Here is a 25767-nt window from a genome sequence, read left to right as displayed (position 1 = left end):
CTAATTTTTCTCTATTTTCTCTGTATACCCCTTTACCTCCTCCCTCCTCAATCCGCAAGAGACTGAATAATCTGTGCCACTGCCCCTTTTCTAAAATCTTGCTCCCTTTTTCATTATTATTTTTTCATAAAAATAATGAACAAATTGACATAAATCTTGATCCGTATGTTATATTTTGGAAATTATATGGGTCGAAGTGTCCGTGTATGTGTTAGATAGATACTAACTAATCAATATAAATATACATGCACGTTACATATTTGATGATAAAACTAGTTTATTTTCCACTATCCTTAGAAAATGAAACTTTAAAACATTGTGCAGCCATTAGGTTTTGATTTAAACATCAACCTAATGGCAGTTGCATGACTACCAGCTAATATATGCCTTCAGCACATGATTTGCAGAAGTTTAAAATTATTTATGTTGCTTCTCCTACTTTAATTTTGTTTTTCCCAGAAAGAAAAAATAAAACTTGATTAAAAAATGTGAGTAGCAGCATGGCATGGGTGCATGTAACATGTTCACAAATGATAAATAAATAATGGTGGACTAAATAAAAAGAGTATAGTTACTGTTTTACTAGTAAACATTTGAGGTGTGATGTTGAGGGTAAACATAGGAACTGAACAAAAGAGATAGATGCTGAAGAAACAATAGTTTGATCCTTAAATAATATGTATTCAGTAAAATATATGACATTCATGTACAATTGTGTGACTCTCAAAGGGGAAAATTGAGTGCACAAAAATCATATAGATTCTATCATTAGTGGTTGAAGATGTTGAGAAGGGAAACTCTATTTCTAATTAATTTTCTTGATAGGTGATCAACTCCTATCTCTAGATCTTGGATGCACAGCTCCAAATTTTCCATATGACTTTGAAAATTCTCAACAGATGAAGGTTTGTGACTGATGAGAGACTGCAAAGCTGCATCCACCTTTTCAAATTCATTTATGGTTGATTCTTGAGAGTCACAAATAACCCTTTTTGGCTGCACCAACTTGGAGATTGCTGACCATCTGCTATTCTTTGAGCGTCCTTTTGGACCAGAGATAAACAGTAACAAATTTTCTAATGAGCTCAGGGTGATTGCTTCTGCTTCATTTAAGAAGCTGAGCATGGGTGAAGTGTTGTTGTTGTTGTCCTTGTGCTTCAAATTCTGCAGGGCCTTTCGAATTTGCTTCTTGATGGTCTTCCTCATAGCTAAGTATTTCACACTTTCAACCGCGAGTCCAGTTTCATGACCTTTCTTTCTTCGGATGACTGACATTAAGTCACACATGCTTTCCTTTGATTGCTGAAGACAATCTTTAGCAGTACCACAAATATCTAAGAGCCTAAGAGACCCTTCTAGTAGATATCATCAACCCATTTGTCATTGCACTCCCGAGCTAAGACTTGTTGTTCAATTGGCAATTGAAGCAACTTATCAGTGTAATCATGCAAGTCCAGCATCTCGTTAAGTTTGTGGCTCACTGAAGATGATGACAATGAAGAAGTGGCTTCAGAACCCCTCAATCTTTGCAAATGCTCCTCAAATTGTGATACAGAAGGGTGAGCTGCAGAGGGCAAGCTGTTGCTGCGAAGATGTAGAGAGTTTTGTGTTCTCTTTTCAATGACTGCCATTTTTTCTTCTTAGAAGGTAATGTGTAGAGTTTGCTTCAAAGCCTGAGTTGTTGTGGTAGGCATTTGTATTATATATAGCAGATGAAGAAACAGAATAAGGGAGACAAGAGGAATTGTTTTTTCCTCCAATGTCACCTAATGAGTATGCAATTATATGATCTTGATTTGGATCTCAGCATCTTAACCATTATGCATCTGCTTCCAACTCATCCCTCAATTTTTTACTTGTGAGTTGGGAATCACATGGATTCTTGCAAAGTGGCATATCTTGACAATACACTAGTTCATGCTGTGTGATGAATGCATTGTAATGGGAGCTTCTGTCTGGAGGATGAGAGGAGCTGTTTCCTAACATAATTGATTTTCAGTCTATGAAATTGTCTACCTACAACAGGACAGGACAGATTCACGACAAGAGAAACCTTCATCTTCAGATATAGCAATATATTGGCTACTTCTTGGTGGCAATGTTTATTGTCCCCAGCTCAATACCTGTTAATTAATCTTCTTCTGCTTCCATTGACACGTGAACAACCATAAGTGGAGGTTAGTAGTAATTTCTTCTGCTTCAATACATTAACATTTTTTTACAGAATATTCTATTTCCCAAGTGGAGCTTATTATGTTGCCCGGGATTTAAGGTTTCAACCACCTTTGTTCTAACAGTTTTGAATTAAAATGTATATTTAACAACTTGACATTTAAAATTATCTACAGCTTTATGCAGCTGCAGTATTCTTCAATCTTTGATTGGAAAAGAGTTTTTGAATGCGCATTTGGAATTGGATAAGAAAGAAAATATTAGGGATATAAAGTTTCTTTGGCTTTCTCACCCATTAAACAATAATCACTATTAACCACAGTGCTTTGAGAAGTTTGAGCCTTTAGCACTTTATTGAAGGATATTAACAAAATCAATGATACAATGTCATTTAACCATGGGACTAACAGTACAAAAGGATGCAGTAAAAATAAAAAATGTGATAACCATATAAGCTTCAGAGGCTAAGTTTACAGCCACAACGGAATAGCTTTACAAATTGATAGAGAAAATGCATCAAATTGCAAAAAGTATGCACAAAGAGTTACTGAGGAAATAAACAACATATGAAACCAAAAAAAATGGTAGAGAAAGATTATCATCTAAATTAGGAGCCAATTTCATTGACATAATCACAAAACATTGGCACGGATTTGTACAACTAGTGATTGAGGATGTTGAGAAGAGAAACTCTAATTTTGATACAACGTTTAAAAAGAGCTTCAAGTCCTTCCACGAAGTCTTGAATGACTGACTCTAAATCTTTTAAATGGTTCTGCAAATTATTGATATGGTCAGACTTTCTTGTCATGTGAAACACAAACGATTGCAATGCAGCATCCACATTGGAAAATTCATTCTGATCTGATTCTTGTGTAGAAGTGACCTTTTTGTTGTTCATTAGTTTGGAAACCAAAGACCATTTACTTGGTTTGGGTTGTGCTGATCCCGAGATGAAGTTCATCAGGGACTCCAATATGGAAAGAGTGATTACTTCCACATCTTTGAACAAGTTAGCCAAGGTTGTGGTTCGGTGGTCCTTGTTGCTTGGAGAAAATTTTGCTTTCTTCACTGTTGCCTGCAAACTCTCCAATGCTTTGAGGATTGCCTTCTTTACTACCTTCCTAGAGGCCAAGAATTTCCTGACCTCAGCTGCCACCTCCATTTCACCTCCCCTCTTTCTTCTCATAATCGATTGAAGTTCTCGTGCACATTCCTTTGTGTGAAGCAGAGCATCCTTTGCACCAGTACATACATCTAGGAGCCTTAAAGATCCATCCAAAAGCTCATCTACCCACTTCTCTTGACGCTCTTGGACTAGGACTTCTTGAGTATGAGGAAGTAGAACCAGCTTTTCAATAGAATCATGCAAAGTCTGCAGACCAGTTAATTTTTGTCTGAACAATGATGATGAAGAGGAAGTTGCATCAGAAGCTGAAGCCTCTAAACTTCCTAAGTGTTGATTGCATTGTAGAATAAGAGGGTGTGGTTTACAGGGCAAGCTCTTTGAGCGAGATTGGTGATGATGAGAATGAGATTTTGGGCTAAAAGGGGTGACTTCCATTTTCTCAGACAAGAGAAAGGCTTTGAGATTGACTCTACACAATTGGGTCTTTGGATATACCTTCCTTCCACTGAGATTAGCTCAATATATATTGGAAGTTCAGGAGACAGAAGGAATCAAATATCAACAAAAATCCATAAGGGCTAACTGATTCAGATTCAGATTTATCGGAGATCTCAGTAATGTTAATGCAGTGTTTCTTGCACAGGAACACTCCAACTCATGACTTGTTTTTTTTTCTTAGCACACGCTTGTAGTAATCCATATTGGTGTTATCAATGCATGAAACTCACGAGTGGCATTGTCTAATTGCCAGGCCTTTCTTCACTGCAATAAATGCAGGTATAATATTGCCTTTTGCAAATAGAATAACCTTAAATGCAAATCATCAGTTGCATGAGGGGAATCGTATGAATCACTTGCAGTTATAAATGAACTATTGTACTGAATAGCAACTGCTCGGAACACAAGAAACTAATAATAAAGAATCATACTAATATAAGGAACTGACAAATGACAACTAATTGGCTTTTCCCTCATTACAGGAAGACAAAAATCACGTTCTTCATTGAATTTCAGCGCATGAAATAAAGGAACATGTGCATACACTTAATTTTGACTATTGTTTACTCTTCAACCTATTTGCACTAGTGCGAACTATATATGGATTCAATTTCAAACTGACTTTGAATCCCATGTGGGCTTAATAATTGATATGAAGGGGTTGCTGATTAAGTTATTATTATATCCTCTTCATTCTACTATAGTCCTTCCACTTGGCTTATCAGTCATTGGCTTGATTAAGGATTACAATGAAAAAAGGTTTATTTTTTCCTTAAGATATGTTTGGTTGTGTACGCGACAACTGAGGATGTGAAAAATTTAGAACCAATATAACTTAATACATTCTAGTACAACTAAAATATGAAAAACAATACAATTTCACTTTGAACCTTGTTCTAGATTTCATTTTTCACTTTCTTCTGTCCATTCAATAGCAATTTAGACCTAGGTAAGAATTTCCAAAGAATGAAACTTCGTAAGGGTGACTGTGGCAGTCACTTTCTTCAACCCGTTCAATCAAGCAAACAGAATTTACACATGGGCATAGAATTTGCTAAGAAAGAAATAAAGAAAGCAATCAACCTAGCAGGAAAGAAAGGAACAAAGAAAGCAAGTGAAAAAGAAAGAAATTTGATCATTTGATTATTGTATTTAGTAAGTTTTAATCATATCTATGTACAACTGTAGGTCAAAAATTGAATTTGGGTGTCTGCATATATACAACATTTAGATTTTTTTCTCTAACTAGTGGCTGAATATGTTAAGAAGGGATACTCTTGCTTTAATGAGTTTCCTTGAAAGGTGTTCAACAGCTACTTCTAGATCTTCAATGCATATCTCCAAATTTTCCACATGGCTGTGAAAATTCTCAACATATAAAGGCTTGTGACTAACGACTGATTGCAAAGTTGTATCCATCTTTACAAATTCATTTGTGTCTTCTTGAGAGTCACAGTTTATTCTATCAGGCTGCATCAGCTTAGATATTATTGACCATCTGTTCTGCTTTGATTGTCCCTTGGAGTGAGAGACAAACAGCAACAAGGACTCTAAAGACCTCACAGTGACAGCTTCTGCTTCTTTTAACATGCCAAGGATAGACAAAGCCTCATTGTCGTTGTTTGAGGAAGAAACAATTAAATCGCTTTTCTTTCCTTTTAAATTTCCTAAGGCCTTTCGAATTGCCTTCTTCATCTTCTTCCTAGATGCCAAGTATTTTCCACCCTCAACTGTGAATTCAGTGTCAGCACCCTTTCTTCGAATAACTGAATGAACCATGTGAATGCTTTCCTTTGATTGCAAGAGGCAATCTTGGGCTGTACTACAGATATCCAGGAGTGCCAATGACCCTTCTAACAGAACATCAACACACTTGTCACTGCATTCTTGTGCAAAGGCTTGTTGGATAGTGGGCAACTGGAACAACTTATCAGCATAGTCATGCAAATCAAGCAAGCCAATTAGATTTTGGCTTATTGAAGATGATGACAGAGAAATTCTGGTGGCTTCAGAGTCTTTCAATCTCTGCAAGTGATCCTGGAATTGTGATAAAAGTGGGTGAGGTGAAGAGGGTAAACTGTTGCACCGAATGTGCAGAGACTTCTTTGCGCTTCTTTCCATTTACTCTTGTTAGAGAAGATAATAGCGGGATACCAAAGTAGGAGATGATATGCACAACTTGTTCTGAAGTCTGAGTCCTAGTATTTTCCATCAGCTCCATATATAGCAAATAAATTGAGGGAGACAAGTAGAATAATTTTGTTCCTAGATGTCACCAAATGAGCTAGCAATTATATCATCTTGATTTGAATCTCAGATCTATGATTATATAGTTTACTCTGTGTTTCCTACTCACTCATGAATATTTTTACTTGAGGCTCACATGGTTGTTTGAAAATGGTATCTTTTGCAGGTTGCTGATAAAAATCTAAATTTGCGGAGTATGCATTGTAATGGAAGCTTTTGTCTTGAAGTGGAGAAACTGGTTCTATTAACAGCATCGAGGCAACAAACTTGTCTGTTGAACTAAAGACAACACGAATTTCCAACTTTAGTTTATAAACATGGACTAAAAAGGTGGAGGGTGCAGGCACCATACAATATCTGATAAAAAGGAACTTGCTTGGAAGAGAAATACACAAAGTATGCAACATCGACATTAGACTTTATTTTGTTTTCTAGATGGAAGGTGATAAATTATTCCATAGGGTTTCCCTATTGTGGTCAAGTCTCATTCACTGTTGCAGATCAGAAAACATATAACATATATTTTGTTGAGTTGCTTCCCTCTGATTTATGGATCAGTTGCTGACTTGTCTTTGCATTTACATGGTTGCAGTTTGAAGACATTGGCGAACACATGAAACAATTAGCAACAAGAAAGAAACATTCATCAATTATAGGCTTGGAGCCTGACTGCTATAGAATTCAAGTATAAGAAAGTAAAAACCACTACCAAAACACTCCTCGTATCAGCATTAATTGAAAAGGAAAGGAAGTTCACAATTTCACATGCTCTTATCTTAAGAGAAAAGTGCTGTTTTGTTGAAGGATTGTAATCAACTGATAGAGTTGTGTCTTGTTCAATTACAAATAGTTTTCAAACTAAATACTCAAATTGGTCATCCAAAGATACATGGGATGTCATCATGTTGGTCTTCTATAGATTTAGGACATCAGTTTGGTTTTTTGTTGTGTAAATCTGAAACAAGCAAAATTAAGGATTAAATTGATGTCAAAATATACTCTATGAGGTGAAATTCATATTTATTTTCAGCATTAAAGGTCCAACTTAAATGTCCAAAAAATTATAGGACTACCAACCTCCATTATATATTTGGAAGTTCAATTTCAGTATTTATAATTGGTCTACTCTTTATTTTACCCTCTTTCACTTCACATATTTTGAAGCTGGAGACAAGATGAATGTTTTTCTTAGGAAATGTCACCAAGTTGGCATGCCAAGTCCATTATTATTTGGTTTTTGGAGGTGCCACACAGCATTTTTTAGTCCATATTTCCCACACGCCAAACTTACCAACTCATCCCACAAAATATGACTTGAGAATCTCATGAATGTATCTAGCATGGATGGAAAGGAAAATGAAGAGGAGCCATTGTGGACTTAGCATCATAATTGAGTCTTCTGTCTGTAGGAGAAGGAGGTGTTCTATTTGTAATACCAATTATTCTCAACTTGCCTGCTAACAAAAATGAGTCAAGGATAAAAATAATCTTTTTCTATTTTCAATCATCAGATGTCAATGGTGAGCCGCACCTAGATGGCCATGTTCATGCATTATTTTCATTTTTCTATATCAGTTAACTATACACGTTCATATACCAAAAAACGTTGTGAATCAAGAATTTTGAGAAGGAAAAGTTTATCAAATAATTGAGTGCTCAAGTTCAAGGAATACAACAGCCTGTCAACTAGGGAAACAGACAAAATGGTAGTTTGATCTTATTCTATGAGTGCTACAAAGTCCTACTAACCAATGTTGTATTTCTTAGTATTGCAAAGTTTGATTAGGAAAAACAATAAGATGACAAAAATCTCGTCAAAACTAACTCACAGTTCAGTCTCGGTAATTAAATAAAAAGTATTGTTTAGTAACTACTGATTTATTTGTTCTTCAAATTATAAGTCAGTGATCCATGCATGCACACGTGATTCTTTGTTTTTGTGAGCAATTTTCCTTGTCCGCTTCTACATTGCAATAGTATTCTCCGTTATCATCACAGATTAGTTTAACACTGAGAACTGCAAATAAAACAAGTAATATTCACAAGTGATTTAAGAAACAAATACATATAGAACTGGGAATAAAATTTGTAAAAAAGAATAAACAAAATGCATTGCATCAATTCTATGAAATTATATTTCTCTGATATGGGTTTAGGAGTTAGGTCCATTTCTTTCCCAATCCATAACAATACACACTATACTGTGAGTAAGCGAAAACATCATTGACTAAATCCTGAGATAATTATTTATTTTCTGTTGAGAGAGAAGCTATTTTTAGTTTTTTTCCTGTTTTTCAATTCTTGCAGGATCATTCTAAACCTGATAATCAAGAAGGGAGTGGGGGGATAAATAAAATTTCCTGTTCTCTAGCAATGAATAAAAATAGTCGAGATATGGAGGGTAGAAAGATTGAGATATAATCTAATAGCTCAAAACATGTTAACCTTTTTCATTGATCATATATATGTACAAGTATGAGTTTGTCATGGGGGGAAACACTTTTTCTGTGGCTAGTGGTTGAAGATGTTGAGTAGGGAAACTCTAGTTCTAATTAGTTGCCTAGAGAGGCATTCAACTCCTACTTCTAGATTTTGAATGAACATCTCCAAATTCTCCATATGGCTTTGGAAATTATCAATGGATGAAGGCTTGTGATTGATCAGAGACATCAAAGCAGCATCCACCTTTTCAAATTCATTTGTTTCTGCTTCTTGAGAATCACATGCCACTCTATTTGGCTTCACCAACTTGGAGATTATTGACCACCTATTCTGTTTAGGTTGTTCCTTTGAGCCAGTGATAAACAACAAGAAGGATTCTAATAAGCTCACGGTGACTACTTTTGATTCTTTTAAGATGCTAAGCATGGACAATGTCTCATTGCCTTTATTTGAGGTAGAATTCATGAGCTCATTGTTGAATCCTTTCAAACTTCTCAAGGCCTTCCGAATTGCTTTCTTTATCTGTTTCCTAGAGGCCAGGTATTTCCCACTCTCAAATGTGAATCCTGCTTCAGCATCTCTTCTCCTGCGAATAGATGACTCAAGTTCATTCATGCTTTCCTTTTGTAGCAGTAGGAAATCTTTAATTGTACCACAGATATCCAAGATCCTCACAGATCCATCTAATAGTTCATCAACACATTTGCTGCTACATTCTCGTGCCAGGGCTTGCTGAGTGATTGGCAATTGGAGAAGCTTATCAGCACACTCATGCAAATCCTGCAAGGCCTCAAGTTTGTAGTTTATTGAAGAAGAGGTGCCTTCAGAATCCTTCAATCTGTGCAAATGCTCCTCAAATTGTGATGTAAAGGGGTGAGGTGTAGAGGGCAAGCTGTTGCTACGAAGATGCAGAGAGCTCTTTGTGTTTGTTTCAACGATTGCCATTTTTTCTTCTCAAAGAAAAGGTAGTTAAGTTGTTCTAAACCTCTGGTTAGTACTTCCAGTATTATGCTCAATATATCAATATATATATACACACACACATAGAGAGATAGAGAGGAAACTAATTGAATAGGCATGAACAATATTTTTATTCAAATGTTACAGAGTGAGCATGCAACTCGATTATCTTAATTTGGATCTTATCATCATAGTGCTACCATAGCATTGTTTGCTGAATGCTTCCCACAAACCAAGCTTCACAACTCATTCCACAATTTTTAATTTTGTAAATCACATGAATATGGCATCTGCTGTAGATATCATATCTCCTCCATCATTACAGGTTCAAGATATAAAATATTAAGCTGTGACTTACACGAGGGCAAGGTATTGGGGTGAGCAATATTACTCAGAACTTTTGTCTGCAGGAGGAAAAGCAATTCTATTATAAATACCAGTTTGGTTTGAGACATAAACAAAATTGTTTGAGGGGTATCTCTTAATATTCAGACATTGGTTGGTCATATCTTGATTATAATGTTGATGCAGAGTTCCGAAAGTCATAATTGATTTGTTGATGTTTATGTGCATGCATCTATGTAGCTAATCATACCCTGCCCAGCTACAATGAAATAGCAACCACCACATTTTATTTTTATTACTCCTATCCTATTCATGGTGGTCTGCTTCATATATGAATGTGGAATAATAGAATTTACCATTCAAGTTTCTTATTTTCTGAGCACCAATTACCAAACACTTTTCTTCTCACTTTCTGTATAAGAAAAACAGTTACCATTTTACAAAATGTAGATCCCCGATTGACAGATATAAAACCATTCAACAAAAGATAGACAAAAGCTCAATTAAGTCTATTTATGTTAATAAGTCTTTGAAAAAAACTCTAGGTGTTTATCTGTGAATGTTGTGACTGAACATTTTCATCACACATAAAGTGATTCAACAAAAAGTTCAATTATATTACAGAATATCCTAAAAGGAAATGAGTAAACAAGGTACTGCAATACCATAAGGAGTGGTGAGGACATAATTCACCCCATCTACAAGCAAAATAATGCAGATATACACATAAACATAAGGAAAAAAACAATAAAATTATTTAAGGGCGACTATGATTTTAATTGAACACATAAGTTTAGACTCGTGTTCTTCTTCAAGAGATCTTGTATAATGGATCCCAGGCTTGCCTCATTATTTTGCAAGTTATCTATTAAGATCTTCCAACATATACTAGGGATCATGTACAACGAAAGTGATGGATATTTTCCCCTGATTGTGTGGAATTATTATTTATGAGATAGTTGCTGAAGTATTATTGCCAAATAATTTCTTATTGTTAGTAGCACAATTTCAGTTCTGACGGTGATAATGTATCATGGATTTTGCTTTTCTGTCTTTCTATTATGTACAAAGATAGCACAAGGAAAGTGCTTATTGATTTAATTTTCCTCATAACAAGACAGTAATAGATTTTACTCGTTATTCATCAAGCAACCTGATCAGCTTCGATATTGATCCCAAAGACCATGTGGGTTTGAACACTTTAAATAAACGAAAGCATTAATTATTAACCATACTAAACACGTTTTAGTCAAATTATTTAGACATTAATGCCTCGAACTTCTTAAAATCTAAACTCCTTCGTTTCGAAGGAAAGAGATGAGGAAATGAAAGATAAACATAACAGCTAGAATTTGAGTGTTAGATAATATATAATCATTAGTAAAATCTTAGTTACACTCATGTACAAGTATGTGATATAGTCAATGCTCATTGAGGTAAAACTGTTTTCAGTGATTATAGATGTTGAGAAGGGAAACTCTTGTCCTAATGAGTGGCCTTTCAAGGCCATCAATTCCTGGCTCCAAACCCTCAACTCAGAATGACAATGCATTACATAATATCAATAATATTGAGAATATAATATTTACTTAAGATAGTTGTCAAACCACATGAAAATTGAGAGAAATCAGTCTAATAATTTATTATAGACTAATCACTCTAATATTTAATAATCACCCTATTTCTTTAAGTCTAAAAAGTTTATAAATATAATTTTGGTCTTCAAGAAGTATACATTCAATTCTATATACTGACTTAAATATTATTATATCTCTTTAAACTTTTACTAACTTGAACGTCGAAAAAAGTGTTACGAATAGATCATCACTTTCTTCTTCATCAAAGCTCCACACCCTTCAACAAAGAGGCCAACTCGCCTAAACAGCTTATACATCTACCAAAAACAAATATTCCTAGTCCTTTTTCCAAGTGGTATTTTGGTGTGTTTGGAAGAGGATTCCATTTTTGTGAAAAATAATAGCGGTGATGATTTCGGCTCCTTAAATGGTACGCACTTCAAGAATGCCTTTTTTGTATGTTGAGGATCTTGACACCAATGTGATATAGAATAAGTTGTTTAATCGGTTTAGCCAAGTGACTCAATTAATTTTGATTAGGATTCGCAAAGATTAGACTAAGAGATCCTCTCTCGATTGTGCATATGTCAATAGGAAAAATAGATATGCAAATGTGTACATGAAAAAACTTTTCTCAATGGACCATAGTAATTCGGTTAATACATATATAAATTGCCAATAGGTGAAACACAAGAGATTTCAATACATGCAGGTACACCGTAAGAGCCACACAATTTGTCAGTGCCGTCAGCTTGCATACATGCACATGTAAGAACAACTGGAATAGTTTTACACTTCACAAACTTAATAGAACTGACAGAGGAGGAAAATAATCCAAGGAAATATGAACTGTAACTACTACGGTTACCTGATTTTCATAAATAAAAAAATAAAAACGTTTTACTCATTTAATTAGAACAAAGGTATTATCTATGCTTCATTTCAATTAGGCAAAAGCTATAATTTCTTATTTTTACACTTACAAGTTATGCTTTAAATTGCAATGCTTCGAAACATTTGTAACGAATTTCCATACACTTCCCCAGAAACGTTGTCATTAGCTGGGATATGGCTAACGTAAAAAATACACAATACAAAAACACCAAATTTGAATTGGCAAGACAAACATTAGTCGTTGTACCTTTTCAGTTAGAAAGTCCTTTACATCACATTTGAAAAAACATTGATTTTAACAGTTAAAAAATTATTCTAAATGTAATTAACTGAACCAAGTAGAAACTACTCTACCAACCCCCACCAAAACACAAATTACTAAATATCCGGCACAAACATATTCCAATCGGTTTTGTTTTCAGAAAGAATCTCCGGCACATTAACTATTCAAGCAAACAAAACAAAACATGTAAAAATAAGACTCATAATATTTTAAAACATCAAACATGGAAGGAAACCAAAAATACAAACTCAGCCTGGATTCAGCAACAATCTAGAACTGAGAAGCTAGTATGAGATGCATCTCAAACTTCAAAAGAACATACTTCACTATTCCTAAGAGTACTCCATAACCTAGGAACAATTCCACATTTAGGTGTTTGTTGCCCTGGTGTAAATTTGCTGACTTGCATGGGCAGACACCATCCTGATTGATCCTCTAGCCATCAATTCTCTAATAGCCTTCCTTGCAAGGGATCCATTAACCTGTAAAGTGCATGTAAAACGATTATATATTATTCAATATACCATTTACTTAGTAATTTACGACAGTTATTGAGCAAATGCAATTGTAGGTATCAGTGTGAATCACAAAGGGAGGCAGTGTTAACTTAAAGTCAAAAATAGAGCATAGCAATGACATCAAATTCAATGGACTGCCAAACATGAATATACCAACTGCAAAATGATTAAACATCCATTAAGCTACTCAAATGCACAAGGACATGTAAGTTTGTGGACATCGAGGAGAAAGGCCATGTTTCCTAATAAGAAACAAACTATGGAATCCTAAAGAGATGCACTAAGTTTATTTTCAATATCGGGTGAATCTTATCAAAAACAAAAATAGAGGAATTAACATGGAAAAATACTTGCAAATCTGTAACGAAGTTGGATTGGGTAATACAAACGAGGAACGTTGGAGAAAAAGTATCTAGTTGATAATCAATTATTGAACAATTAACAGTTCAGAATTTAAAAACATAAAAGCCAGTGGATAACACTCAGGGTTGTGAGAGAATAATGCCTCTTTATTTTCTCATAAGCAATTAGTCAGTTACCACTTGCACTATACAAGTTCTTTCGTGAAGCTGGACAAAAGCAACAATCATTTATCCATAAAATAAGGAAAACCAGAAATCGTTCATCTTAGGTAATGATTAATCATAATACAGAACTAACAATCAAAATCAATCAGATGAAACATTGCGGAAAATCAACAATTGACTCATAAGACAGAAGACGCATCAAAGCAACACCAACAGATACGACCTCTCTCCTAGAAATTAACGTATCTACAAAACAAGTGACGCAATTACATTAACAGAACAGAAGAAGAAAAACATACCCTCAAACGATCAGAGAGAATGGAAGGAGTGATGAGCTTGTATTTAGGTGCTTCAGAGAGGAGTTTGTCATATGTGCCCTGATCAAACAGCACCATGTTATTCACCTTCTCCTTTTGCTTTCCCTTGCTCCATTTCTGTTGAACACAAGTTCCACCAAAACATCACATACACATCCCTTGTATAGCATTAATCGCACAAATACACACAAAAAACATTGTTCTGGAATATGTTGAAATAAAGGTAATGGCGCTGACCCAGAAATACCAAATGGACCAGACAACAATTATACTAAGAAAAAATAAAACTTTGACAAGAAACGAACCTTCTTCTTCTGCTTTCCACCGCCAGATTTGGCGGGCTTGGAGGAAGGTGGAGGAGCCTTATCCTTCTTTGGAGCCTGCAAGCAAAGAACAACAAAGTCAATCACAATTCACATGGATTGGGGAAAGAAAGGTAGAACATTTTCAGAGATTTTGCAGAGAAACAAAACAAAAATCGCACCATGATATTAGCTGCAACTTAGGTACCAGAGAAGAATAGGGTTTTCACTCTTTCTTTCAGCAGAGGCGGAAACACAAACCACTGAAAACCCTAGGCATCTTATAAGAGACACATGATGTCATATTTATTCCGGGCTTTCGGCCCAACAGGCCCATCTTTAAACCCAAGATTTTGTTTTTGATAGATAGATCCAATATTTGACTGGTCACACCACAAATCATAAAACTTAATAATTAATAATCATATATTAACGGTTTGATATATTGAACAAATTACACTGATTTTTTTTTCTCTTTTTTTACTATCAATTTAAAAAAAGTATTAAAAAAACATATTAGCTCTTAATTATATTTAACTATCTAAAACTATAGCATACTGTATTTTTAGCTGTTGTTATAAGCATTAAAAAAATAGAAAACTATGTTGAATTTTGTGTACTGTATATTGGTTAAAAAAAATCAGTGTATTAAAATATCAACTTATTGTTACTTTTTTTAACAATTAAGATATATTTCATGACCTTCATCTAAGTACTGAATACATAATATGAGAAAAAAATGTGTGAGTAGAATCCTAAAACGGAGTATATCGATATTTTTTAAATAATATATATATATATATATATATATGAATTCAGTATTTATTTGTATGCATCTTTTTTTCAGATTTCTTAAAGATATTTTGTTTTTCTTTTGGTTAAAAGTATATCTCGTACACTTGATAATTTTTACTTGGTTGATTTATTTATTTCAAATTAAATCACTAAAATGGAACAATAAAAATCATAAAAGAAATAAAATAGTAGATATCACTCTATTAAAAACATAAAAAAAAAACAAGTATAACTAATATTATGAAAAATATATATATTCATTTTTAAAAAATTTAAAAATGTCACTATTATTTTATTAAAAACATAAAAATAATATTTATTTTAAAATTTTAAAAAATATGAGTATTGTTTAGTATAGGTTCGAAGAAAGATAAACGTAACTTCTTTTAAAATAGTTGTGGACATTTTTTTTATACTACTTTTCTGTCTTCGCATAAAGAAAGTTGACTCTGGGAAAACTAAAGTTTAGATATACATTTTTATTTTTATTTTTATTTTAAACAGGAGTTTGAAGAATCATGCTTAAAAAGATATTTAAAAATTCGAAAACTTCAACTTTTAAAATTTGTTAACACAAGAAAGTATTCTTGAAAACAAATTTTACCAATTCCCACACCAACTCTTTTGATTAAACGAGTTTTTTTTCTATATACTTGATTGATCGAGATACTAAATGAACAAGTTAATCATTCTATCATGATTATTTTTATTGAAACTCTTCTTCTGGACTTTAAGTATAATTCAATCTCATAAAATTGTCTTAATGAGATTTTTATTCACATATATACTATGAAATATTTTAATCTCTAGTTGATGGTCCGATAACAGTCTGATAGCGAGTGACAAATAAGTCCAACAAGCAATCGCTATAATAGACTCGAAATGACTTTGATATTATATTAAGATGTAAACTTTAAGTCTAACTCAACCTCATAAAACCATATGTTTATAAGGTAATATTTACACTCACATATATACTATGAAATATCTTAATTCTTAGTCGATGTAAGATTTTCAACAAATTTTTTCTTAATCTTATAACCATTATGTCCCCTAAACAAGTTTAATTGAATTTTGGAGTGATACAACTTAAATACAAAAAAGTTAAAAACTATTTTGCAGACTTTAAACAGAAGTTAACAGAATAATTTTTTATGTATTAAAAAGTTTTAGATCAAAGTAGTTTGAGGTTTTGTTTTATACTGAGAAGCATTATCCTTCATCCTCTTTGGTTGGAGCAAGCAAGAAGAGAGAGAAGTGATGGTTGAAGGGAACAGCAATCTCTATAATGCTACCCATCGTTTCACTGATTCCGTGGGAAGGACCTGGTTTCAATAGTGCAGAATCTGGAACCATATCCACAACATAACTCTAAAATATCATACACAACCTAAGAATGAGTTTTTCAATTTCAGACATTGATGTCGCATCAAATTTATTCCAATTTTTTAACTCATTCACCCATTTATTGGAAGAAATTATGGGTATGCATTGTACATGCACCTGTGTATAGATTATACCTCTAAATTATTCAGAGTTTTAAATAGTATAAAAATATTTAAGTGATATTTTAATTGTGATGAATGTTAATTTTAATTTAGGTGCACCTACATTTATTTTTTATAAAAAAAAAACAACTCTTCAACTTTCCATTTATTTCCTTCATAATCAATTTATTTTTCTCACCACTCCGTGATTATGACTAGATTACATACAAAAATTTCTTTTGCGATGCAAAACTAAAACTTACACTTTGATATCACTTTCTATTTCTACTATATTTATAAATAATTTCCACTTTGGAAGTTTTAACTTTATCCAACGTATTGAAAGCAATAGTAAGAAAGATCATTTGTAGATACGTGAGTTATTTGGTGTTAAGTGTTAACATGAATGAATGAGAGTGAAAAATTATCTTTGAAGGAGTTCACGCATAAAATAATAATCAATGTCTATATGTTTGGATCTCTCATAATGAAAGGGATTAAGAGTAAGTTGTCACATAATAATTGTGTTAATTAAAACTTTAAAATGTTTGAGTAATTGTTGTAGTCAAACAACTTATTGATCACTGGTGATAAGTTATGATATTCTAATTCAACCAATATTTTTTACGTAGTACCTTGTTTTATAACCTTACGAGAAATCAAAGAGAATCACAAAAAAAATACAAAAGGTAATTGTTAATCTCCTAATGTCTAAAGAGTTGCTCATCAATATATGTTGAGAGATGACATTTGCAGTTGATCGAGGAAAAAAATAATATGACCTATAGTAGATTTCAAGTATCGTAAAGTGATGGACTGCATTTGAATGTGTGGTCAATTGATTATTCATGTTCTCATTGTCTTCTCTAGAAATAGTTAAATACATAAGCTTTCATTTTAATTTTTTATATACAAAGGGATCCTCAATATGATCACTATCATTGAGGCTAAGTTTTAAATTATGAGTCATATGTAGTGTAAACGATTTGCTACTTAAGAAATCAATATCATCAAACAAAAGAATATATATATATATATATATATATATATATATCGGCAAGAAAAATGTATTTTCTTTGACTTAATGAAATACTCTTACTGAATTTGGCAAATTCTAAGTTTGAGAAATATTTAAGAGGACTAAGGATTTTTAATTTGAATGAGGAGTTCAATATCAATTGTACGTTGTTAACACAAGAAGAATAATGATTTTCTAAGATGATGTCATTCACATATACCAACAAAATGACCAAGAAGAGTCATAACCATGAGTGAACAAAGAGTAATCATCTTTAAATTGTGTAAAACCATGTTCAACTACTTTCAATAAGAACCTGCAAAATCATTGTCTAGAGGCATATCTCACTCTATATAGATTTATTCAACTTGCAAGACAATACTTTGTGTTTTGTTTTGCAATCCTTGGCAATATCCATGTGTGGTTACTCAAATAACTCACAATTTAAGAATATACTATCAATATCTAATTGTTATAGCCTCAAGTATTTTAAAAAATATTTTAAATAATATAAAACTTAAACTATGTCAATAGAATAATTGAATTTTTTAGTACATTAATTATTTGTGTTCAACCTTTTGGTTAGTGTAATTTCTTTTAGAATTACTAGATAAAAAAAATCATAAAATAAAAAATACGTAAAATTTTATATTCATTTTATGAAAAAAAGTTGTTTTTTTTCATTTCAAGTAGAATTTCCAATCTAATTTTGTTATATAAAATTAAACCTGAAAACACGATTTCCGGTTTAGTACCATTATTTTTATTCTATTATTATTATTATTATTATTATTATTATTATTATTATTGGAAACGCAGATAAAAATATTTGTGTATCTACATTTTTTTTTATTATTATTATATTCATATTTTTTTTATAAAGAAAAGATAAAAAAAATTAAATAATAAGGAAAAATAATAATTAAATCAAATAATAACAAGTTAAAAATTATAATTTTTAAGGAAAATAAATATATGTAAAAAAACTACTTCACTGGTAAAACTCTGTTTTATTCCTAAATTATTTCACATCTAACATTTAAAATTGTTAACTTTTTACGAAATGACAGTATATTAGTATTAAAAATAAAATAAAATGATAATTTTTAATTAATTATAAAAATAATTAACGATTTAGTAATTATAAAAATAATTAATTATTTAGTAAATATTTAAAATATAAAAACTAACTGAAATATAAAAAATAAAATATTAATAAAAATAAAATAGAAACAAATTTGTAAGAAATTCTCTTTATATACGATATATATTATTGTTATTATTATAATTAATAATATTAATATTGTATTAAAACAATAGTACTATAAATAAATATAAAAATATTATTATCATAATTGTTACATTACTATTATTATTACCTATTTCAATAATTGAAAAAATTAACCTAGATTCGAAAGAAGACCAAAGGGGTAAGGCGTGTAGAAACAGTGTTTGACTCTTCTGTCTTTTCATTGAGTACCACCTACTTGGATTTAACAAATATTTCCACCCAAAAAATTCATAAACAAATTTCACACTATGTTTCACTTAAAACACTAATATGATTTATCTTTTATTTATTTGTTTCTTAAATAATCATTTCTAATTCCATATAGATAAATCTAGTCAATTTTATGTTCACATGATTAACAAAAATATAACAATATTTTATGAAAATGATTTTTTCTCGTCTTTTGTCGTTACCATAAGCCATGTTTAATTTAACAAATAATACATCTCCTTTTATAAACAATTTAGGCAATAAATAATATTAGGGTGATTATGTTTTGGTTTGTGTGCGTTGATTATTAGGATAAATATTTTTTGGATGTTTCCTAATTAATTGAATACTTGTCTTAATTACTTTAGGAAAATTAGGTTTAGGGTTACTCATAATTTTCGTGAAAGAAATTCGTGTACTGATAAGTTGGCTAATTTATGATTTATTCATAGAGAAACTTTTCATTGGTATAATAGGTTTTCATCTTGTCTGCTCTTAGACTTCTTTATGAATAGATATAGTCTATCTATGTATCGTTTTTGTATTTTATTTAATAATACTTTTTTCATGTGTCAGCCTGAGATCTCAAGTTGCATTGTGATTCCTAAAATGAAAGTTTTTATTTAAAAATGAATGAGGGTGAATTATCTCTGTGTTGCAGTCTTTTTGTTATTATCTCTGAGTCATGAATAAATACTTTTTTATTGAGTTAAGTAAAAGTGTTTATAATATTCATAATTATTTTTTTTCACTTTATTAAGTTTAGAAGGGATTCTACAAACAACACCTTATTTAAATATTGCCAATTGTCACAGTATAACTGAAAGCCATCAATATCCACGTCAAGTTATTCCTCTCAGTCCAAAGACGTTTTAGAAAGAAGAATATTCCAAGTTCCACAAATAATTCAGAAATAATTCAGAGTATAAGAGAATATGTGATGATGCTTTTTTTTTTAAATATTTTTTTCACTCACTTGGTGACATATAATTAGTAATATTTTTTATAAAAATATATTTGACCAATATTTGGTACATATATAAATTAGAATACTCATAGGTTCATACTAATAGTTTTTTTGCTAAAATATACTATATACACGTGAAAAAATTAAATAATTTTAAAATTATATTATATCACGTAAACTTAAAAATGAGGAGTATTAGAGTATATTAATATTTTTTAATACGAAAGAGTTTTGGTGTTTTCTTCCATTTGTTCAAAATATTCATCATTGTTAACTAAAAACTATATAGTATATTATTAGTATAATGTTATGGTTATTTGAAGTTTTGGAAAAAATAAATAAGCTGTTTAAAATAATCTTAACTTAGATATAAATCATAAATTTGACATGACGTGAAGAAAAAAAGGTAAAGATAATTTCATACATACACAGTGAAGGGATAGAAAAAAAGTAGATAATGGAATATTGAGAGATTTTTATTTTACTATTTTGTTAAAAGTTTGGATTCTGCTCTATAAAGAAGGAATAGCACAACTTCATAGCACCAAACAGAACCATTCTGTTCTCTGTTCAAACAGAGTTCACACATTGCATTCACTTCCCCTGTCTCCTTTGTATCCATGCTTCCAACTGCAGAAGCTTCTTCACTGTTGTCTGCAACATCACATACATATTTTATTGCCATAGACAAATTTTTATTCCCTTTTGAGTGAAGCACATAGCACGAGTTGTTGTTGTTGTTTGTTTCTGCATCAACCCTTCAAGCAATGGACTCCTTCAGTTTCAATAACCTCCAAGCAGAGAAAGCCAACGCCATCCTCAAACACCGCAAGCTTCGAAGGGTGGCGAGCTTGTTACGTATCATCGAAGTGTGTGCGGTTTTGGTCTTGGTTTCAAGGTTCTCCATGCAGCTCCCAGTTGCAGTGAGAAACTCTGGCGAGTACTTCAGAGACTTGTCACTCTTCATGAACAGTCCTCGCTTTGTTTTCCTCATTGGAAACATCATAATCATCGCACTCTTCGCCCAGTTCTCCGCTCAGGGCAACAACGTTGTTCAGGAGCCTAATCTCTACCAAGAGTTAATTCAAAACACAACGAAAAACCAAGAAACAGTTGTGGCAGAGTATAGCAGAAAGAAACAGAGGATGAAAACAGGGGAAGCGAAAATTAGTTTGGAAAAGGGTTATAGAAGGTGTGAGAGGGAGAAACGACGTGGTGTGATGCGTAGGTGTGAGAGTGAGAGTGAAAAGGGAAGGAAGAAGATTGAGGGTGTTGCTGTAGAAGAAGTGGCGCGGCCTGAAGATGGGATGAGCAACGAGGAGTTTCGCCGCACTGTGGAGGCTTTCATTGCTAGGGAACAGAGGATTCGAAGAGAAGAAGATTATTATTTACTGTAAAAGAATATATGTATATTTGAAAAAGTGTGTAAATAAAGTATTAAATAAGAAGATAAAAGTGAAGTGTAATTAATGGTTTAGATGCATGTTGGTATGGTAGGTCAAGAAAATATTAAGAGAAAATGAAAAAAAAAGTGATTTTGATGGGAAAGGGGTATTCTGATTCTTGAGATGTGAGAATAGTGAGAATAGTGAGAATAGTGTGGAGATGAGGGGACTTCCCCTGAGAGACAAAACATGACAATAGATGCTATTCTCTGGTTTCGACTCCTAATGTATTTAAGTTTTTAAGAATATATTTCTGTGTCTATTTCTCTATTTATCTATTTTCTTTTAAGGATATTGTTTCATGCCGCCAAAGTTCCCAACTTCTTTATTTTTATGATGTATTTTGTTTTAAGGACTGTACTATTATAGCAGAAGAAAAGACACAAATTATAAGATTAATTTTAAGAATAAACTATTTTTAATAAAGACGTTCGTGTGAAAACATTTTTTTCCGATATATCAGATTGAGTATCATATCTAGGTTTATGATTTAGATTGATTTAGATGGGTTTAGGGTTTAAAATTTTCAGTCATGAAAAACTTAGTTTTAATATCTTATAAAATATATGGATCTTCTATCTTAATGTAAAATTTGTATTGTTGTAAAACTTATATATTTTTTAAATATATTGTAAATAATTATTAAAAATATAAAACAGATGAAGTTATGTTATAATTAATATTTTATAAGAAAAAATTCTTATTAATACTCCCAAATTTAAATAAAAAATAATTATTTACGTAATAGTTAGGTGTTGTAGTACATGAAAATGTATAATTTATAATTAATGTGGTGAGTTATGCTATAACAATTTCAATGAAATCTCAAATTGCATTGGTGACTGTGGTGGTATTAGGTGATGAAGAGTCTATGAAAAGATGCTAAAGATATATTATGAAATTACACTGAGGTAGACTATACTAGAATAGTGTCAAGAGTGGTCTTACCTTGTGGATAGGGTAATTGGGTTGATTGGGAGTACCAACAAAGTGGTCTACCCCAATTTGACCAACAAATATTAGTCTTTAAGTATGGACACAACAACATTGTCTTTCGAAAGATATATTGATTTTATTTTATTTATTACATATGACATTTTGTTTTTTATGTAATGATATTATTTGTTAGTCATTATTTTTGAATCATTAGCTTATCCTATATTTACCTATTGTTTGGCCTATTATGATCGTGTTATGTTTCACATAAGTAAATATTTTTGAAAGGTGAGACATATACTTTAATATAAATCCCTAGGATAGGTTAGAAGATAATTTTTTTTTATAAATATATAATTTTGTATCACGTAATAGAATCTCGTACTAGTACTAGTATAATTTTTTTTTTTTTGTACTTGTATATTAATATAAATTCTATATATTATCACTTAATAGGATTCATACATACGATCAGTTAATAATTCTAAAAAATTATTTTGTACTGCATAATAGTAATGACTACCTTACATGTTTGAGATGTTTTCAGTTATGTCTAGGACATCTCAATCCCGTAAAAACAACTTTAAAAAAAATGTAGAAATTAAAAACTAATGTGTTACTAATCGAAATTATATTTTAATGAAATCTATTGAGAAAAATGGTTGAAGGAAAGAAAAATAGAAGGTATAAGAGTTTAAGTATAGAATATAATTAGGTATTGGGAGAAGCATTATTTAATTATGCAGAAGCTCAATATGCCAGTCACCACCATGTAATGTCACTAGGAGTAGCAATAGATATTCTGCTTTTGCATGATGTTTGGCATTTTTTTGATTCTAGATATAATATGCAACAAATTGCAAAAATAAAAGGCAAAAGAAAACATGCAATATAATATGCAAAAAAGAGAGATAAAAAGTGTGAAATAATATAGTGAAAAGAAAGTAGAAAAAATAGTATACTAATTATTGTATAGTTTTATGATATCAGTGTAATATCTGATGATGCTTTACTTTCATTTTATGTGGGCTCACTGATTCCTTAAGAACTCAAGTGTGAGATATTTTGTTGGTTCCTTCCCCACTTTTTCCTTGGTTTGACCACAGTTAACAATACCGTATAATGTAACAAGGATTTTATCCTATGTAAGGTTGTTTTGTAGTTTTTTTTTTTTTTTAATTACTCATTTTCATAAAAAGAGTGAGAAATTGCACCACTTTCGTAAATTTCCCGCGTGTAGCATACCTTCCACTGAGAATTGAAATGCTGCGAAGCTCAAAAGAAGTTTCCTGCAACTGTAGGAAAGAAGACTTTGTTATTGTTAGTAGAAGTCACGGTCAACGAAGAAATTGCAATGAGAAAACAATACTCAAAACAAGTAAACTCACCAAATCAAATCAATGATTCTTAATTGCATCAGTTCATAGTTTCAGATTTCATATTCATCAATATTTTCTCTCTTGACTTACCGATTCTTACACCGGCCCAATTAAGGCCCAATGACGACTCCCAAATTTCAAAACGTAGTCTCCACGGCGGCGTCCGTGGCGGCCACCGTGATGCTCCTCCGCTCGTTCACCCGCAACTACATTCCCCCGGAGCTCCAGCACTACCTCTACTCCAAACTCTCCAAACTCCTCTCCTTCTCCTCCGAACTCACCCTCGTCATCGACCAGTTCCACGAGTTCGCTCCGAACCCGCTCTTCGCCGCGGCGCAGCTCTACCTCAAGCCGCACGAGGCGCCGAACGCGAAACGCTTCCGCGCCACGATGCCTTCGAGATCGCGCCACGTGTCCCTCCTGCTGGACGGCAACGACGAGATCACGGACTCCTTCAACGGCGTGCCGTTCCGGTGGAAGCTCGTGGCCGGACGCCACAAATCGAATTCCGAGGTGCGGTTCTTCGAGGTGCGGTTCCACAAGAAGCACCGGGAGATGGTTCTGTCGGAGTATTTGCCGCGCGTGATGGAGGAGGCCAAGGCGGCGCGCGAGCGGAGGAAGACGCTGAGGCTCTTCACGGTGAAGGACAAGCGGATGCGGATGGGAGGGAGGGGGGATTTGTGGCAGGGCGTGAATCTCGAGCACCCTGCGACGTTGGCGACAGTGGCTATGGATTGGGAATTGAAGGAGATGATAATTAGGGATTTGGATAGGTTTGTGGAGAGGAAGGGTTTCTATAAGAGTGTTGGGAAGGCGTGGAAGAGAGGGTACTTGCTTTCGGGTCCCCCTGGTACTGGGAAATCGAGTTTGATTGCTGCCATGGCCAATTATCTGAATTTTGATGTCTATGATTTGGAACTCACCTCTGTTAGGCGAAATTCTGATCTCAGGAAGTTGCTGATGGCCACCAGGAACCGTTCCATACTTGTTGTGGAAGACATTGATTGTTCCCTTCAATTGCAGGACAGGATTGCAAAACCTACATCATCACAACCCCATTCTCACTCATTTCACAATCCACCACCACCCCAGGTATAATCCAATGTCAATTTTATACACTTTCTTTCAAGCATCAACATATGGTTTTGAATTACAGGTCACGTTATCGGGGTTCCTGAGTTTCATGGATGGGTTGTGGTCAAGTTGTGGGGATGAGAGGATCATGGTGTTCACCACGAATCACAAGGAGAAATTGGACCCTGCTCTCTTGCGCCCTGGGCGCATGGATGTGCACATTGACATGACCTACTGCACCCCTGGTGGGTTCAAAATGCTGGCTTCCAATTACCTTGGGATCACAGAGCACCCACTTTTTGTTCAAATTGAGAAGTTTCTTGGGACCATCAATGTCACTCCTGCAGAGGTGGGGGAGCAGTTTTTGCTGGATCAAGACCCGGAAATCGCACTCAACAGCCTCATAGATCTCCTTCTTCAGAAGAAACGAAATCATGAATTGAAGATGAAAGCACCTCTCACCATTGAATGATGATGTTTTTTTTCTTCTGTCCAGGGATATCCTAATTCACTGGGGTAGAGAACGACTGAATGATTTGAGTCCATTGAAATGAAGATGATAGCTAAACAAAACAAAAATGATGGAGAAACGATAGATAAACACGGTGTTCAAAGGATCAAACCTATCCAGTTTATTTAAAGAATTTCTTGAAGAGTGATAAATTTCTTTTCGGTGCTCTTATTTATGAAAAATATAATATTTACTGACGAAATAAATTTCACTTCAAAATGTTTCTTTATTTGAAGATATGAATACTTGATTTGTTTTTTTAAAAGCACAATAACACATTAACTACAAAAACTAATGTTTGTGTCTTTAACATGCTCCTGCGCAACTGCCATCCACGTCACCACCTCCCTCTCCGAGTATCCCAACGCTCAAGTATACGTAAATTTTAAAAACAGAATACCAAATCCAACAATTTTTAAATTATAAAATCAAAATTTGTTCAC

The 25767-nt window shown here is 32.9% G+C and overlaps 7 protein-coding genes across 7 annotated transcripts; 2 read left to right on the top strand and 5 right to left on the bottom strand.

Annotated features, from left to right (window-relative positions):
• Nucleotides 1-660: 660 nt before the first annotated feature.
• Nucleotides 661-1747, bottom strand: LOC137832944 (uncharacterized). The gene has a single exon (XM_068641353.2). It carries the CDS (start codon nt 1285-1287, stop codon nt 769-771), a length of 519 nt encoding a protein of 172 aa, XP_068497454.2. The 5' UTR covers nt 1288-1747; the 3' UTR covers nt 661-768.
• A 1020-nt stretch (nt 1748-2767) lies between these two features.
• On the bottom strand, nt 2768-3834 carry LOC137823597 (uncharacterized). Its single transcript, XM_068628804.2, has one exon. The coding sequence runs from the start codon at nt 3734-3736 to the stop codon at nt 2834-2836; it is 903 nt and encodes a 300-aa protein (XP_068484905.1). The 5' UTR covers nt 3737-3834; the 3' UTR covers nt 2768-2833.
• Nucleotides 3835-4987: 1153 nt separating this feature from the next.
• On the bottom strand, nt 4988-5987 carry LOC137832934 (uncharacterized). The gene has a single exon (XM_068641343.2). The coding sequence runs from the start codon at nt 5918-5920 to the stop codon at nt 5045-5047; it is 876 nt and encodes a 291-aa protein (XP_068497444.1). The 5' UTR covers nt 5921-5987; the 3' UTR covers nt 4988-5044.
• Nucleotides 5988-8469: 2482 nt separating this feature from the next.
• On the bottom strand, nt 8470-9481 carry LOC137826124 (uncharacterized). Its single transcript, XM_068631986.2, has one exon. It carries the CDS (start codon nt 9431-9433, stop codon nt 8558-8560), a length of 876 nt encoding a protein of 291 aa, XP_068488087.1. The 5' UTR covers nt 9434-9481; the 3' UTR covers nt 8470-8557.
• A 3158-nt stretch (nt 9482-12639) lies between these two features.
• On the bottom strand, nt 12640-14419 carry LOC137822110 (small ribosomal subunit protein eS25). Its single transcript, XM_068627013.2, has 4 exons — nt 14394-14419; nt 14215-14289; nt 13892-14026; nt 12640-13029 (listed from the first exon to the last, which is right to left on the bottom strand). The coding sequence occupies exons 1-4, from the start codon at nt 14394-14396 to the stop codon at nt 12916-12918; spliced, it is 327 nt and encodes a 108-aa protein (XP_068483114.1). The 5' UTR covers nt 14397-14419; the 3' UTR covers nt 12640-12915.
• Nucleotides 14420-20608: 6189 nt separating this feature from the next.
• On the top strand, nt 20609-21456 carry LOC137822102 (uncharacterized). The gene has a single exon (XM_068627007.2). It carries the CDS (start codon nt 20747-20749, stop codon nt 21374-21376), a length of 630 nt encoding a protein of 209 aa, XP_068483108.1. The 5' UTR covers nt 20609-20746; the 3' UTR covers nt 21377-21456.
• A 2121-nt stretch (nt 21457-23577) lies between these two features.
• On the top strand, nt 23578-25559 carry LOC137822091 (protein HYPER-SENSITIVITY-RELATED 4). Its single transcript, XM_068626999.2, has 2 exons — nt 23578-24831; nt 24896-25559. The coding sequence occupies exons 1-2, from the start codon at nt 23860-23862 to the stop codon at nt 25283-25285; spliced, it is 1362 nt and encodes a 453-aa protein (XP_068483100.1). The 5' UTR covers nt 23578-23859; the 3' UTR covers nt 25286-25559.
• The last annotated feature ends 208 nt before the right edge of the window (nt 25560-25767 follow it).

Source organism: Phaseolus vulgaris, chromosome 11 (assembly GCF_051622355.1).
Source record: "Phaseolus vulgaris cultivar YP4 chromosome 11, ASM5162235v1, whole genome shotgun sequence".
Classification (NCBI taxonomy): Eukaryota; Viridiplantae; Streptophyta; class Magnoliopsida; order Fabales; family Fabaceae; genus Phaseolus; species Phaseolus vulgaris.
The sequence above is the reverse complement of the archived record's forward strand: the minus strand, read 5'-3'. Positions and strand labels throughout refer to the sequence as shown.

What these genes read in the sequence shown, in the direction of transcription:
- LOC137832944 (XM_068641353.2), bottom strand. Translation starts at nt 1,287, where the DNA reads ATGTGTGACTTAATGTCAGTCATCCGAAGAAAGAAAGGTCATGAAACT.
- LOC137823597 (XM_068628804.2), bottom strand. Translation starts at nt 3,736, where the DNA reads ATGGAAGTCACCCCTTTTAGCCCAAAATCTCATTCTCATCATCACCAA.
- LOC137832934 (XM_068641343.2), bottom strand. Translation starts at nt 5,920, where the DNA reads ATGGAAAGAAGCGCAAAGAAGTCTCTGCACATTCGGTGCAACAGTTTA.
- LOC137826124 (XM_068631986.2), bottom strand. Translation starts at nt 9,433, where the DNA reads ATGGCAATCGTTGAAACAAACACAAAGAGCTCTCTGCATCTTCGTAGC.
- LOC137822110 (XM_068627013.2), bottom strand. An exon ending in GTGGAAAGCAGAAGAAGAAG is followed by an intron (nt 14,027 to 14,214) that starts GTTCGTTTCTTG and finishes TGTGTTCAACAG; the next exon opens with AAATGGAGCAAGGGAAAGCA. An exon ending in TTCTCTCTGATCGTTTGAGG is followed by an intron (nt 13,030 to 13,891) that starts GTATGTTTTTCT and finishes TGCACTTTACAG; the next exon opens with GTTAATGGATCCCTTGCAAG.
- LOC137822102 (XM_068627007.2), top strand. Translation starts at nt 20,747, where the DNA reads ATGGACTCCTTCAGTTTCAATAACCTCCAAGCAGAGAAAGCCAACGCC.
- LOC137822091 (XM_068626999.2), top strand. Translation starts at nt 23,860, where the DNA reads ATGACGACTCCCAAATTTCAAAACGTAGTCTCCACGGCGGCGTCCGTG. An exon ending in ACAATCCACCACCACCCCAG is followed by an intron (nt 24,832 to 24,895) that starts GTATAATCCAAT and finishes TTTGAATTACAG; the next exon opens with GTCACGTTATCGGGGTTCCT.